This window comes from Alosa alosa, chromosome 12 (assembly GCF_017589495.1).
Source record: "Alosa alosa isolate M-15738 ecotype Scorff River chromosome 12, AALO_Geno_1.1, whole genome shotgun sequence".
Taxonomy (NCBI): domain Eukaryota; kingdom Metazoa; phylum Chordata; class Actinopteri; order Clupeiformes; family Clupeidae; genus Alosa; species Alosa alosa.
Window position 1 is genome coordinate 28,692,563 of NC_063200.1, and position 16,005 is coordinate 28,708,567.

The following is a 16,005-nucleotide window of genomic DNA, read 5'->3' on the forward strand; positions in this document are numbered from 1 at the left end:
GCGGCGGTGGTGGTGGTGGCGGCGGCCCCCACTCGCTGCTCTCCACCTGGGACGGGGGCCTGGAGGATGGGGGCCTGCCCCGCCCTGCCGACGGGCACCTCCCTGGACGCCTCTCACGCCTGGTGGTCAAGGACCCGCTGCTGTGCGTGTGCCTGTGGGAGACGCTGATGTTTCTGTACAGAGGTGAGGTCGGAGGTGGGCGTGATGGGGTGGGATTGTGTGTGTGTGTGTGTGTGTGTGTGTGTGTGTGTGTGTGTGTGTGTGTGTGTGTGAGAAAGTGAGACATGAAGTGAGATAGAGAGTGAGAGAGAGAGACAGAAGGAGGAGAGAGAGAGAGAGAGAGAGAGAGAGAGAAGCTGCATAATGAGTTGAGATAGCTTGGCTTTGGAAAGGTGAAGTGCATTGCCTCTGTCTAGATAGTGACAGGATACTGTCAGATAGTCTATGAGCGCATGAATTTGTGTGTGTGTGGAATAGAGAAGATTTCGCTTACTTCATCAGAGCCTGTCTGATGGCAAAACCATTGTTATTTTTGTCCGTAACAAACCCCTTTCATGTTGATCCAAGATGTTTTGTTCATAAAGCCCCGCGCGCCTCTTTAATAAGTCAAATTGTTTGCTATAACCACCACTTTATTTACACTGTATCCAAGCGTGTGTGCACGTGCGTGTTCTCGTGTTCTCAAAGGTTCCGTTCACATGGTGGTATTTCTGGCTCTGAGTGCTCCAGGGAGATGTTGTTGAGGCCCAGCCAAAAGCAAACGGCCCTCTCACTGATCTCGCTGATGAGTGTACCACCGTGGTGGCGCTGCTCTTTGAGCGGGGCTTTCTGAACCGTCTACCTAGTGGTCTATTTTTGATATTTCTGTGCTGAACTTAAAAGCATTGCATGTCTGTGGGCAGCGAGCCTTAGCCTTATCCTTCAGTACTTTATGATCTGTGGAGGGAGTGTCTATGTTTATTTAAGAGGAAACAGCCAAGATAGCCAAGAAAATCATGTTGACTATGGGCCCAAGTGTATTAAGCTCACTGAAAACAAATGCATGCTTTCTGTAAGGCAATGCATGCTACATATTCATTGTATATTTTAGAATAATACATTCTATTGCTGTAGGTGGTCCTTCAGAGCCTTCACTTTTAATTGCAGTGATTGTGTATTATGCTAGCAGTGCAGCAGGGGTTAACATTGCTCTAGTTGAGGGGTGTGTGTTAAAGGTCTGAGGTGAAGTATGGCTGTGTGTGCTTTGCCATTTGCTTAATGGCTTCATGAAGACCTCATCTTCAGATGTCAACGGTGCCACGCTTCTCTCTCAGTGTAAGGCAAGAGGCATCATTAGCCCACTCAGCTAATCCAGGAGATGACAGAGATGAGCTGCTTATCCTCTTCTCTTTCTGTGTGTGTGTGTGTGTGTGTGTGTGTGTGTGTGTGTGTGTGTGTGTGTGTGTGTGTGCGTTTTTTTTGTTTAAAGAAAAAACCATATGCGTGTGCTAGCAAATGGCAGAAGCAGAGACGGTGTGTGTGTGTGTGTGTGTGTGTGTGTGTGTGTGTGTGTGTGTGTGTGTGTGTGTGTGTGTGTGTGTGTGTGTGTGTGTGTGTGTGTGTGTGTGTGTGTGAGAGAAACAGGGCGAGAGGGTGAGAGAGAGGCTTTGTATGGCAGAGTGGGCTGATTTAATGCCAGCCTCTCATTATTGATAGTGACTTAAAACGCACAGTCTAGAGGAGCCTGATTCATGGCTGTCTGCATGCATGCAGGAGAGAGCTGGATAGAGAGATATAGAAAGAGAAAGAGAAGGAGAGGGAGAGGCATGGGGAATACGGTTAGCTGTGAGAAAGGACTCAAAATGCAACAGAGATAAAGGAAGATGAAGAAACACAGGGATACAGAGCAGAGAGCAGAGAGAGAGAGATGGGGACCAAGGACGGGCCAAAGAGAGATGTAGAGATATAAGAAGAAATGGACAGAGAGAGAGAGAAGGAGAGAGAGTTTAGTAGACCCTGAGGCAGAAAGCCTGATTACGATGATTTAGAGGGCTGGAGAGAATTATGTATGCTAGAGTGGAAACATGTTGTGTGTGTGCATGCTTAGTGTGTGTGTGTGTGTGTGTTTAGAATGTGTGATGAGCATACATGAATGTGGCTGTCCCTGCCATTTCTCTTGTCATTAGTCTCTGTCTTTTACCCACGTTGCATTTCTGAGCGTGGATATATATTGCCTTTGACTGCATACAGTATGTCCATGTGATTACTGCAACATGGACACAAACACACACGGACAGAACGAGGAGACATGACTGGAAGAGGACGTGTGTGTAGTGAACTCTGAGTCACAGGGATAAACATCCCCCTGTATGTATAATGAGGTTGTTCACCGTGGCATAATTTGTGTGTGTGTGTGTGTGTGTGTGTTAGTGCAGTGTGGTGAGGGTATAATTATAATTCTTTTTGCTTGATGCAGTAAGGCAGCTGACAACAATGATGGAAACTGTGTCTAAAATGGACACAGCTAGTCTGAAACAGGTGCATATGCATCACATAAAGCGCTGTACAAACAAAGGGCAAAGGCTTGCCATTCATTCAAGTGATGAGAGAAATGAGAGGAATGAATGCAATAAATTAGCTATTAGCACAGTTTCATCTATTCACTATTAAACTATTAATTGCATGTAATGGACATCTAATTTAGCTTTCCAACTGCATTCCCTGTGGCCAGTTTGTATTCTCCCTTGGTGTATTATGTGTGTGTGTGTGTGTGTGTGTGTGTGTGTGTGTGTGTGTGTGTGTGTGTGTGTGTACACTAATGGCCAGTCTCCAGCACTAATTGGTCAGTCTGCTCATGAATGAGAATTGGGATGTAAAGTTTTGATGGTGGCATCTGTGCATATGGACACATTCTGTGACATCTCTCTCTCACTATCTCTCTCTATCTCTCTCTCCCCCTCTCTCTCTCCTCCTCCGTGTGTCGTGTGTGTGTGTGTGTGTGTGTGTATGAAGATGCATGCCAACCTTGAAGCAATTGTAATGGGATGCCATGCTCGCTGTGGAATAACATATTGCCTCTTTTTCTTCACATGGAAAACACTGATTGAAAATAAAAAAAGACATTAGACTACCTAGGGCAGTGTAGATTGATTCATTTATGTTTCACTCTGGCTTATGTTTTGCTTGTGGTGTAAATTCCTAGTAAGACATAGATTAGAAAAATGCAGACTGAACACCCTTCGTAAATACGGCCCGTTGTCGTTTGCTAAGGTCAAACTAACCACTAACCAGGCCATTACGATAGATATCTACAAAGTCCAAAGCCTATAGATTATCATTTCACAGCTATATAATACAGTATCAAGTCATCATTTTTAATCCAATGCACGTTCAATACATGCAGGCATTTGTAGTACCTTAGGGTTCGTGACCAAGTGGGATTTCTTTATGTAAAGCCAATAGAAAGCCATTCCGCCTCATTGATGTGGCCAATCAATATGGACCCCGCAGTGAATCCACATGTCTTTTCAGCTTGTGGGAAGTTGCCTATATACGTTAGAGTGAGTTATTCACCATGTTTGTCCTCGTGCCCCTTGGCATTGACAGAAATGCCGCTTGTCTCTCTCTCTCTCTTTCTCTGTCTGTCTGTTTGTGTGTGTAAAATGTACATTCAGAAAGTGATACACATATGGTACAATGGCGATGATGTGGATGACTAAATGGTTAGTAAGTAACCATGACCAAATAGGAGAATCCTCCTTAGCAGTCTCAGAACTAAGCCCCTGGGTGAATAACACTAGATGTTAACATTGTGAACAGCCCACATATCGCTGGCAGGGGGGCTCATGTCATCTCTCAGCCCGTAAAAAAAATATTACACTGATTTAAAGGTGTCAGCCGAGGCTTGTTACGCACTCCACAATGGGGTCTATTTTACCCTGCTCACTGCCAGACCCACAGCGCGCTCTCAAACTCACTCTCACACAAAATTGGTTAATCAATTATGTCCCTGGGACCCATGGAAGATCGATATCTGCATAAAAGAAAAGGCAAAGTGTGTGCTGCTGTTGCTGATATCGTTATCGTCATCTCTGTCCTGTTGTCTTCTCTGGTTGTGTGGCTTTTTAAATGGTTTAGCCATGTAGATGACCAAAAGATGCTTGTGTTTTCTGTCCTGTTGTCTTCCATGGTTGTGTGACTTTTGTAAACGGTTTAGTCATTTAGCTAACCAAAAGATGCGTGTGTTTTCTGTTTGGGGCAAAAGCTGCTCATTAGTAGCTTCCCTTCTGCTGCATAGATGTCATGATTTTTTAATGAAGTATTTAACAAAATTAAAAATAACCTGGTACCTAAATCCTAGGGGTTCTCAGCGTGGTTTTGTAGATTTGTGTGTGTGTGTGTGTCAATGCTCAATTTCATGATGCACCTCCGTGTGATATTTGTGTATGGAATTTACAGAAGACCTGAGAGGAAGGTCACACTTGTGATAGTGTGTGTGTGTGTGTGTGAGTAATCTGTGTCTCAGTACAGGGAGTCATTCTTCACTGCCAGCTACTTCAGAGGGTTTCAGAGGCAGTGAGTGAGCAACTGCGTTTTGTGCATTTTCATGTGTGTGTGGCTGTGTGCCTGTGTGTGTGTGTGTGTGTGTGTGTGTGTGTGTGTGTGTGCATGTGCTCCATTTGCTGCAGTATTCTGACTGGTTTACCCCCATTACGCTACACATTAATAGATGACTGCAAAATGGATTCGCTTCAATGAGGGAACATACAGATAATTTAAAATATCCTTCATTTACCATCCACAACATAATGAGGACTGACAGTGAATTTCCCATGGTGTATATATAGCCTGTTGCTCAAAATGGATGTTTATACAATGTATATGTGTATATGTTGCTTTTCGTCTGTACGTCTGATCTCAGTGTAACATTCTAAGGGGAAATGTGTTTGTGTGGGTGAAAAAAAGTGAAAAACTAATATATATAAAAGTCACACTTGTGTTTGATAAATGGATTGGGAGAAAGAAAGCTAACTTAAAATTCTTTGAGTGTGTGTGAGCGAGACAAATGTTTGCTGTCTGGACTGAGTGATCCAAGATTCTTTGTGTGTCTTGTGTGTGTGTGTGTGTGTGTGTGTGTGTGTGTGTGTACAGGTGCATGGGAGTGGGAGTACCTGGAGGAGGCGGTGGCTGAGAAGCTGAAGAGTCCTCTGGCCGTGGCTCAGCTCATGGAGAGAGTGCGCTCCTTTGTGGGCAGAGAAAAGGTGGCTGTCAATCACTCACAGTGGGTCCACCCATTACCTACTGACCAAATGACTAAAATAAACTGATTGAAATTGATAACTTGCAGACACTGGATGTAAATTGCATTTTTAAAAACGTCCTACGCCATACACAACAGTCCTTAGAACAGGGTAGTTTGGGCAAATGTCAGTTCTTCACCTGTGCAGGCAGAGGACCTCTAGTTCACATTTTCAGTAGGTTCATATAGAGTATAACTAGGGCTGCAACTAACAATTCATTTCATAGTCGATTAATGTGCCGATTATTTTCTTGATTAATTGTTTGATCAATAAAATGCCAGAAAATGGTAAACAAATGTTGATCATTGTTTCCCAGAGCCCAGGAATATGTCTTCAAATTCTTTGTTTTGTCCACACACCAAAGATATTTAGTGCACTGTCATAAAGGAGTAAGTGAAGTGAACCTGAAAATATTCAAGTTTGAGAAGCTACAATCAGAGAACTTTGATGTGTTTTCCTTAAAAAATGACAAACTGATTAATCGATTATCAATAGTTGCCAATTAATTTAATAGTCGACAACTCATCAATTAATCGATTAACTGTTGCAGCCCTATATAGAACACCACTGTACGACCTTTATGACCTTGTGTAAATGGTTGGCAAGATACAGTCCATCCAGCAACTAGGCTCTGAAATACTCTAGGTGAGCTTGACAAACACTTGACATGTTTTCAATATTTGACTTGTTTTGAAGTAAATAATGAAATAAATCGATGAGCCTTTGATATGTAAATCTGCTTTGACAACTGAGGATTCATTATGCCTCTGATGCCTAGTTTGCCAATCACACTGTGGCTGTGCTGATGTTGTCTTCTTGTCTCGTGTGTGTGTGTGTGTGTGTGTGTGTGCTCAGTGCCCACGGGACACACCCACCTCTCGACAACCAGGACCTCAAGCGCTGGGAAACATTTTCAACTCGCCCCTCTACTCTGACGTCATCTTCATGGTGCAAGGCAGGCCTCCTCTTCTCTCCTCTCCTCTCCTCCATCTCTCTATTCCTTTCATTTCCCGGCAGACGGCGTAACAGCTCAGCTTACTGTTTTATTCTCCATGTGATGTTCTACAAAACACTTCAACCACAAACAGCCTGACGGAGCACCAGAGCCGAAACCCCATGAGAAGGCCTAAACAGAATGTCGGTGTGACAGTGTGTGTGCCTACGTGTGTGTGTGTGTGTGTGTGTGTGTGTGTGTATGCACAGCCGACAGAGGGAAGGAGGGAGAGAAAAAAAGAGAAAGAGAGGGAGCAAGAGGGAAAATAACTGACAGACGCACAGCGGGAGAGAGTCTTTATTTTGAATTCACAATAGACATCTCAGCCTTGCAGTTCTGCCGCTCCTGGGAATAGCACATGGAGGAGACGAGACGACTGCTTTGCATGGTGGTTACCAAGGCGGCCACAGCCCCAATGTAGCAACTCGTATACACTAGACACAATCTCAGTTATACACACACCCACAGAGAGTGTGTTAGTGCCAACTGGTGCTGGATAGAAACAGCTCTCGATTTTCTCTTTAGTCTACATCAAGACGCGTAACATCCAATTATATCCAACGAATCCAACCAGTAATAGCCTGTTCTCCATTTGTGTTTCAGGAAGTGTGTTACCGGCGCACCGGGCGGTTCTAGTGGCCCGCTGTGATGTCATGGCGGCCATGTTTAGCGGCAAGTACGCGGAGGCCCGGAGCCGGGTGGTGCCCATCCACGGCGTCTCCTCGGACACCTTCCTCTCTTTCCTGGAGTACCTCTACACAGACACCTGCTGTCCAGGTGAGACACAGCTTTGACAGACAGCCAGCTCAGCGTCAGGGGCCTCAGCCCAAGAAAGGGGACAACATATCACACAGGGCACTTTGACTTTAGGCACCCAGCAGATAAGAATTCATGGCTCCAGAGCCTCCGTGACTGGTCCTCATAACTATAATTCATGACTGACAAAGGACTTTGGAGGCACGCACACACACACACACACACACACACACACACACACACACACACACACACACACACTCACCCCTCTGGGAATTGATTAATTTTTGCTCTCTACTGACCCCTGCTGTTCTGTCACGACATGAGCATTTGTTCAGGTTTATGTTAACACACAGTCAGTCAGACACTAAAGGGACTCTAAAGATGATGTTGAGCAGGAGGTCTATCAATAATGAAGCTGACTGATGACTGAATGATTTGTCTTCTGACAGCACACTGCCAGAGAAGACCTGGCACCTGTCAAATATTTGAGCATAATTCACACCTGTCCTGTTATGATTACCTTAAGCATTCCTGTCGTTTATCTGATGGTGGTGGTGGTGGGGGGGTGTTACTGACAGCTATATGAAAATGACTGACAGCTGGGAGACAAACGAGTCAGATGGGATAGTTCAGCCGTCATGAGTGGGAGCGAGAGAGATGGGGATAGACTGACAGCTTGTGCTTTTGCTGCCTGTGTGTATGTGTTTTTCAGCCAGTGTTCTACAGGCGATGGCGGTGCTGGTGTGTGCAGAGATGTACCAGGTGAAGCGTCTGCAGCACCTGTGCGAGGTGTGTGTGTGCGCCTACCTACAGAGCATGCCCAGCAGGGAGCTGGCATCCACCGGTATCAGCATCATACGGTTGCTAAGGAGAGCAAAGGTGAGTGTGTGTGGGTGTGTCTGGGGGACATTTTTGAACATGCAGAACACTGCTTTAGTTACAAGGAAAAAGGTTGCGTTTGTCAATGTTATAGAAAGAAGAGCCAGATATCTTAGGTATAATTATATATCCTGTTACAAACAGTGTTTCCCAAAGTGTGGGAGTTTTTTTTATTTTACATTTTGTAATGTAATGTAAATATATTAAATAGCTCAAATTCAAAAGTAGCTAGAGACATTGAAATAAATATAAGCCTATTTTTCAAACTGACATTTGTTTGATGTTGATCCGGAACATATTTGATGGGGTAGCCATTGACAGATTATGGGTAATGATAAACTAAAGTGTCTTAAAATGGTGCAGTGGTTGTAATCGGCTTAGTTTACTGCTTCACTCATATAACTGTTCAAATGCCATTAAGGAAATACGTTACCTTAGTCTCGTCTCACAGTTGTGTTCCTTTCGAGTCTTACGTTGATCTATTCCCCTTCTTTTTTCCCTGCACTCTCTCTGTTACCACTTCAATGCAGTGTCACAATGCTGACCAGCTTTATGTTTGGCTCCTGCACTTCATCGCAAACAACTACCTGATCTTCAGCCACAAACCAGACTTCATCGAGCTCACAGGTGAGTTTCCTACTGACCTCTCAAAACCCACCAGGCCAAAATGTCCTAATAACTCCCTTTGCTTGTTGTATCAGACTTTGTTTTCCTCAAACAGAAGAGTATGTTATTATGCATACTGTAGAGAAAAAAAATGGCTTAACCAAACACAGCATTCTCTGGCTGAACGTGCATGATGCATTTGACTGCCTCCATTATGTGACAGGGAAAGTCAGAGTGTAATTACAGAGCCTCTGAGTCTGCAGTGCAGTGCGCAGCGCAGAGCTGTCAGTCGCTAAGCTCACAAAATCTCTGTGGAGTTAGGTAGAATTCACTTCAGGTCTTTAGTGTGGTACACACACACATTCACACACATCCACATACACAAACAACCCATTCTACTGCAGAGAACACTACAGGAGAAAAAAGAAAGTATTGACGATAGGCAGAGTAGATTTGACTGGCTTCAGACTTTATTTCCACAGGCACAGAGGTTCTCATCAGAGAAGGGAATGGACGGTTCTTTTCACAAACACATTTAAAAGCAGAGACCAAAACATAAACACAAGCAATCCCTTTTTATAAAAGTAGACATCTCTGTCACATATTCAAGTCAATTCAACAATGTATTCTTATAGTAAACATTTTAGTGCACAAATGTAGTAAATGGCACCTAGGCCAGGCTTAGTAAGGCCTTTAAATGCATCCTTTGACAAACCTAGAATTTTATCCATAGTGATTGGTTAACAGTGGTACCTAGAATCTGACCTGATTGGTGTGTGACAAACAATGGCACCAACCACACATTACGTTACTGGTTCTTCATAGGCTGACTGTACTGGGCTTCAGACTACGGACTACAGTTGCATAATTGGGTTGTAGTGGTTCACAAGCTGCTTGGCCTAATGTAATAATGATCTGTAGTGGTTGGTGGAGGAAGGGGGATTCAGGGTGGTTGGAGGTGGAAGGTGGATTCAGAGTGGTTGGAGGTGGAGGAAGGTGGATTCAGAGTGGTTGGGGGTGGATTTGGAGCCTGTTGCATCATCTTTGTTGTTGTTGTTGTTTGTCTGTCGTTTTGGTCCGGGCAGACGAGGAGCGGGAGCACGTGGAGAGGCTGCGCTGGCCGTCGAGGGGCTACCTGCAGGAGCTGAGCGAGTACCAGCAGCGCCGGCGGCAGCTGCGCAAGTCCCGCTGCAACCTCATGTGACCCCTGAGCCCTGCGTCCGCACCTGCACCTGCCCGAGCCGCGGCGGCCTCTGCCTGCCCTGTGGGTGCGGCGCAGGACCACAGGAAAGAGAGGGATAAGGAAAAGAAGAAGAAGGAGAAGAAGCAGCAGAAGGAGAAAGAGAAGGCGATGAGTGTGAGGACATGGGGATGGACACTCCCTCTCTTCCGGCTGTCCGGCCTCTGTGTTAAGGGCCAGTGGGGTGGTGGGTCCCACACGCTCAGCCATACCAAACTTTGACCACTGACTCTGTGACAACTCTGTATAAGGACCTTAAAATGGAAGAGACCGCTGTGGATTCTGGGAGCTTTGTTCTCATAGGGGATTTAACAGATCCATATCGCTGTCTCGTTCTAGCTAGGCCTTTGCAAGGCGATAACTGTGACTAAATAACGACAACCACAAGCTTTACACCTCAGGACCTGGGTTAGCACTTATTACAGTCATAACTCGTTCGGCCTCTCCTTATTACGGACTGCCACTGTCAATACCGCAGAACCCAACGAGTTATGACCGTCCTAAAGGCTTAACAGTCAGTTGCAAATCTAGGCCCTGGGTATTACATCTATGCCGAGGAGTAACTGTGGACTGGGGAGGCCCTTGTGGCCAGCGCTCTTCAGCTGGACAATGCGGAGAGCTGGAGGGGACTTGTTTTGTACTTGCGGTGGTCGGCGCACCACTCACAAGGCTGGACGAGGTGCCAAAATGTACTGTAAGCCTGAGAATGTGCTCAACAGGGTAGGGTCACCCTCACATCCACTTCAGACTTAAACTCACTGAAGTCCTTTTACATGGTGCGCATTCATTAAATTGAGTGTTTTCTTGCAAAAAAAAGAAAGAAAAGAAAAAGAAAATGATCAACGAAAAAGACAAACCCTACTTGATTTCAATGACTTAAATAATTTAATTTTCAAATAAATAAACACACACCACAAAATGTTTTTTATTTTTTTGCCATGAGATTATCATTTGGCGATGCAACTATTTTTCTATACATGTACATGATGGGGGTTTTTATTTGACAATGTGTACAGAGTAGGCATCCAGCATGTGTAGTGCAGTGTGTGTATGTGTGTGTGTGTGTGTATACATGTGTACGTGTGTGTGTGTGTGTGTGTGTGTGAATGTGTGTGTGCGTGTGCGATGGGACCCTAGACATTGTCCCAGGCTCTGTGTAGTTTAGTTCTGTTCTGTTGATCTCCTGCTCACTCTGAATAAAGACATGATTTTAACAGGACCCTGCCTGCGTTATTATCTGACACACGGATAGCATGTTTTAGGACTGGATTAGATACATGTGACTGCTACACAGTATTACTACTTTGCAAATGTGACTGTTATACTGTTCTTGAATAACCAATGGATTCAAGACATTCCTCACAACACTGCCATACTTCATGGAAATTCTGTTGGCAGTGGAACGAGTTAAAATGTAGGCATTTGAGATCTGTTTATTTGCTTAGATACAGTTGATTCTGCACATTTTCATGGTGTCAGGTTTCCCTAAAAAGAATATAACTAAAAATGATATTTACTTTTTCAATCTATTCTGTGATATGACCCAGTCTCAGTTCAATGGGTTCTGATGCTGGAGACCACTGAAGCCATGTAAGCGGGTACGTATGTATTCTGCACACACACTGTATACAAGACCGGGAATATGCTTGAGCTCCTCAGCAATCAGAAAGCCACGGGAATGAAGAATGTGTGTGTGTGCCACAGGAGACCTGATATGCATGACTGCACTAGGAGACATTTCTGTGTGGACTAAGTGTGTTCTTGAGTGTCTGAACATGTGAGTATTTGTGGGTACAGTGTGTGTGTGTGTGTATAGTAGGCTGCATGTGAGAGATAGAATGTGTGTGTGTATAGTAGGTTACATGTGAGCATGTGAGAGATAGAATGTGTATGTGTGTGTATGTGTGTATAGTAGGCTACATGTGAGCATGTGAGAGAGTGTGTGTGTGTGTGTGTGTGGGGGGGTCCAAACCTTGGTGCTGCATGTCTTGTCACTGCAGCGCTCCCATGGACTGCAGCATGCCCTCCAGTTTGCCACATTTATCCAGCTCAGCCACGTCACTGCCGCCCCCCACACACTTCTCCCCAATGAACACCCGAGGCACCTACAACGACACAGCAACAAGAGCAAGAACAAGCACATTACCATCCTCAGGTCATCTTGGCACAGTGGAGGGGGAATGACCCGCTGCTCCTGGCAAGCTTATGTAATCTTCTGCCCTCTTCCTCAGCCTCCTTTTCATCTGTCCGTGACAATAACCAAATATTGTAGTGCCACGGGTGCACTGGCGCTCAGTTGCAAGTGTAAGAAACCAATATGTCACTTTGATGTCAGGATTTATTAATAAAATACGCTGCCCAAATAACAAAGAGAATTATGATTACGAAATTATTTTCATATTTTACCACCACCAGGTGCGGTAAATGACAAATAGCCTACAATACATTGTTTAACACCATTTCCGTGTTGCGCCTTCATTTGAGTCGCCATTTTGCCTATTCTGTCTGGGTACAATTTCTATAACTGTAAGTCTAGATGTATATGAAGTCGCAACAAAACTTTAGGAAGATAGCCCTTTGAGTAGGTCACCACATAAAACAGGTTGAAATGCAAATGATACTCACTGTGCGACCACCGGTGATTTGCTTCAAGTAATCTTGAATGTCGCTCATGTCGCTCCTTCCGCTAATGTCAATGATGTCTAAGTGCCCAGTTTTAAATTTATATTTTGACAAAACATCTTTGGCCATAACACAGTAAGGGCAGGACGGTTTCGAGAACACCACCACCTTGCCCCCTTTGATTTGAGCTTTCACGAATTCTTGAGCCATGATATGTATGAATCCAGGAAACTAATTTGGAGGAAAACAGTGCGCTATACTTGTTAGCCACGTACTTGTAACTACCAAGATCTTAGCGACCGGTCTGTTTAAAGGTCTGGGTTTGTCAAAATAAAAGTCAAACGTAACCTGTCATGATAACTCCAGATAAGCACTAGCAGAGACTGCAAATGCAAGTCCAAAAAGTGCTTATACAATTTCAATTTTCAATTGAATTTCACAACATTACACATGTCTCATGGCACTTTACAGAATTGCATACCATATATATTTTACATACTGTTCCCCAGGAAAATATATGGCTGACTGCAAAAGGCCTCCCTAGATTATTTTTCTTCTGTAATCTTCTGCTCTGGGCCTACTAGGGCAAGTAAATGAAGAGTAGGCCTATATCATACCAAAATGATATGGAATTTATAGAACCTAAAGTAAAGATAGATAGATAGATAGATAGATTACTTTATTCATCCCCAGAGGGAAATTACGGTGTAGAGCTAGAGGAAGGTAGCGCTAGTCCTGTAAAATGCAATAAGGGGAACTGTGTTTCTGTTCATGCATCTCAATTTGTGACTTGAATAATTTTTTAATCAGTCAGTTAGTAGTCTAACCACAAACACATTCTCCAAAAATAATAATAAAAAATCTACAGAAATAAAAAATGTTTGGTCCATCTGTAGTTCACCCTCCATTTTGTATTTTCAGACATAGGGTCAGCCTGTGCAGATCCACATCTGCCATTCATTTGTATGTATACCGTAACTAGCATCCAAGTTCCCATACAGGTAATCTGAGGACTTTATTGCACCCACGTAATGGACAATAAACACACCATCCTAGAAGAGACTGCCAGTTCAGAATGTGGGGCTGACAGAGATGGGAATTTTCCACTTATTCCCCCAAGCAGTTATTCTGTCAGTGACTTGTGCCATGTACAAAGCTAACTAATGAGAGAAACAGACCATTTTCAATACAGATCCAATATTCTCTGACATTTACTGCCATATAAGATACTAATCAGTTATTTTTCTCCAACTCCATGAACACACGAGTCCCAAGAACAGTGCCGGTCACTTATGTCATCTGCTTGCTGAAATTGATAGCTTGTTGCAGAATGTCAGATATGAGAGCACACTGCAAAGTTAGAAACATTTATAAGAAATGCCCTTTGTGAGTGGACGAGAGTGGGGCCAACACCTGGGAGGGAATTCAGTCTGGTTACTTATTTTAATATACAGTTCATTGAATAATTGGTGACATTAATTGATTTAAAGAAAACACTTGGAATGGAAGAGTATAGGAGCAGCAGTTGGACCCCGAAGCTCACTACTCAGGTGCACGGGTCTTTTGAGACGATTTTACCAAGGTCTTTGGCAGTGATGGATATTTTGAAAGGACTCTTAGCTCCAGGTGGGGCGTGTAGTCATAAGGGAATTACGCAAGGCCCTCGTCATACCTGATTGAGTTGCAAATAGACACACACCAAGGTCAGTATCTGTGCTAAGGGCCATTCAGCACAGCATTCAGTGCAGTTGAGTAGGAGTACAGTTGAGTCAAGCTTATTTGAAATTGTTTGAGGATAATTTCACTAACTTAGTGGACTGCGATGTGTTTTCAGTCAACTGAATACAGCTCAGCTGTACCCTTTGTAGATGTGATTGCTCGGCCTGGACAAGATTGATGGTCTGAACAGTGATTATTGGAAATTCTGACACTGTAATGGCTGAAAGCATCACGTTAATAGTGACTTTCAAATTGAATGACAAATGCTGCCTCTTGGAAAACATTTCCCAGTGATTTTGTCTACTTTTTAAGTCAGCTTTGTGCTTTGCATCATTAATGACAGCTACAAAAAGCAGACATACTTTGCCATTTCTGTTAAAATGATCAGTGCTTCACGTTGGTCCATCACAAACTGGAAGGGGAGGACAGATCTTTCCTCAGTCTCTGCAGTTCATCAGGTCTTGGTCCTGCCTAACGACTGGGAACCTGGCCACTGGGGAAGGCAAACTGCTCAAGACTTGTGTCTCCAACAAAGGAGGAAAACTGCAATAGTGTGAGGGTATGCATGATTATGACTCACATTAAGAATAGTTTCTCTTGACGTTAGAAGCTGTAATGATAAACGCTGGGAGCAATCATGACAAAATTACTGGCTATGAAGAAATCTCAAAATTGGAGCCACCTGGTTTAGTGTCGACAGGCAAGGTTTTAGAAAAGCCTGCAGTCAGAGTGAGCAGTTGTCATTCAGTAAACAAGGTTAACACAGACAAACGCATTAGGCCTATTATGTTTGAGAAGTTCACATTTTATTGAACTCATGTGTTTTCAGGTGGGCAGCTTGGAAACACCCTCATTTGACAAACTTTCTGCCACTAAAAAAAAAAAAAAAAAACAAAAAAAAAAAAAAGAGATGACACTGCTTTGAAGAGATGTAAGGAGATTATTTTGCAACCTGTTCCACCACAAATTAACATCTCTAATAATGGCATGTAGTGGGACTTATCCCACTTCCTTCTCTTCCAAAAAGCAATCAAGAAAGAAAGGGAACCATGTGAAACAGACTCCAGTAAACTTCCAAACCCAACATGTGTAAATAGTCGACTGAGTCATTTCTGCAACCCCCCAGGCCTTTCCCCCCTCATCTCTTCAACCCACGTGACATATTTTTTTTTTTTTTTTTTTTTTAAGACAACTCAGCACCCTTGTCCTCCAGGGAACGACCTCTGAGCCACAGCTGTGGTCTCGCGGCACACACACACACACACACAGCTGAGATGGAAGCTAAGAGGGAGGTCTGAAGGAGCTGAAGACATGGCCCTTAATCCAGGTTAAGTTGGCACATTAACCTTGAAAACAAAAATGCATATTTTGGCTGGGTCACACCCTGCAAATTGGACAATCCCTTGGATATTCTTGTGCAAAAATAAAAAGACCATCCAAAAACAAAAACAAAAAAACAGCTTCATGAGGGCAAGGGTTGCATCCTCTTATCACGAGAGCTGTATGCCAATGTCACTGGCTTGGCCTCACTGACATCAGAATGTCCTTTCCAGGTCTCAACATGGACTGCTGATCATTAAAATGGCATTCACAACTTTTAGAACAATTCACAATGAACAAACATTCAGGTGAACATTTAGTGTTGTTTGGAAGCTCGAGAATCAGTCAGATCGCACTGTAGCCAAAAGACACCGAGGATACTCCTGCAGTAGCAGATTCCAATGGGCTTCAGTCTGATGGTGTCTCAAGTAAGAGCACTCTACCTACCAACTAACTATCCCAGGCAGTGCTAGTCAATCAGTGTTGAAGATTTTTTCTTCTTTAAACCAGTGAGTCATATGCCAAGTCTTGCACAGGGAAAAATATTAATATGCACAGGGAAAAATAATATTTGGTAAAAAAAAAAA

At 43.7% G+C, this 16,005-nt stretch overlaps 2 protein-coding genes across 3 annotated transcripts in view; one reads left to right on the forward strand and one right to left on the reverse strand.

Annotated features, from left to right (window-relative positions):
• rhobtb3 (Rho related BTB domain containing 3) overlaps nt 1-10,971 on the forward strand; it is a 21,043-nt gene extending 10,072 nt beyond the window's left edge. Inside the window, exons 6-12 of one of the 2 annotated variants that reach the window (XM_048259132.1) lie at nt 1-183; nt 5,131-5,240; nt 6,135-6,234; nt 6,877-7,050; nt 7,745-7,911; nt 8,442-8,538; nt 9,603-10,971. The exon at nt 1-183 is cut by the window's left edge and continues 252 nt beyond it. In XM_048259132.1, coding sequence (XP_048115089.1) covers nt 1-183; nt 5,131-5,240; nt 6,135-6,234; nt 6,877-7,050; nt 7,745-7,911; nt 8,442-8,538; nt 9,603-9,721 — 950 coding nt within the window. In that variant the 3' untranslated portion in view covers nt 9,722-10,971. Of the gene's footprint in view, nt 184-5,130; nt 5,241-6,134; nt 6,235-6,876; nt 7,051-7,744; nt 7,912-8,441; nt 8,539-9,602 lie in introns of those variants that run through there. The other variant, XR_007195268.1, reaches the window with a different exon arrangement.
• On the reverse strand, nt 8,966-12,696 carry glrx (glutaredoxin (thioltransferase)). Its single transcript, XM_048259133.1, has 3 exons — nt 12,383-12,696; nt 11,730-11,862; nt 8,966-9,779 (listed from the first exon to the last, which is right to left on the reverse strand). The coding sequence occupies exons 1-2, from the start codon at nt 12,587-12,589 to the stop codon at nt 11,749-11,751; spliced, it is 321 nt and encodes a 106-aa protein (XP_048115090.1). The 5' UTR covers nt 12,590-12,696; the 3' UTR covers nt 8,966-9,779; nt 11,730-11,748.
• Nucleotides 12,697-16,005: the final 3,309 nt, after the last annotated feature.

What these genes read in the sequence shown, in the direction of transcription:
- glrx (XM_048259133.1), bottom strand. Translation starts at nt 12,589, where the DNA reads ATGGCTCAAGAATTCGTGAAAGCTCAAATCAAAGGGGGCAAGGTGGTG. An exon ending in AAATCACCGGTGGTCGCACA is followed by an intron (nt 11,863 to 12,382) that starts GTGAGTATCATT and finishes GTGTCGTTGTAG; the next exon opens with GTGCCTCGGGTGTTCATTGG.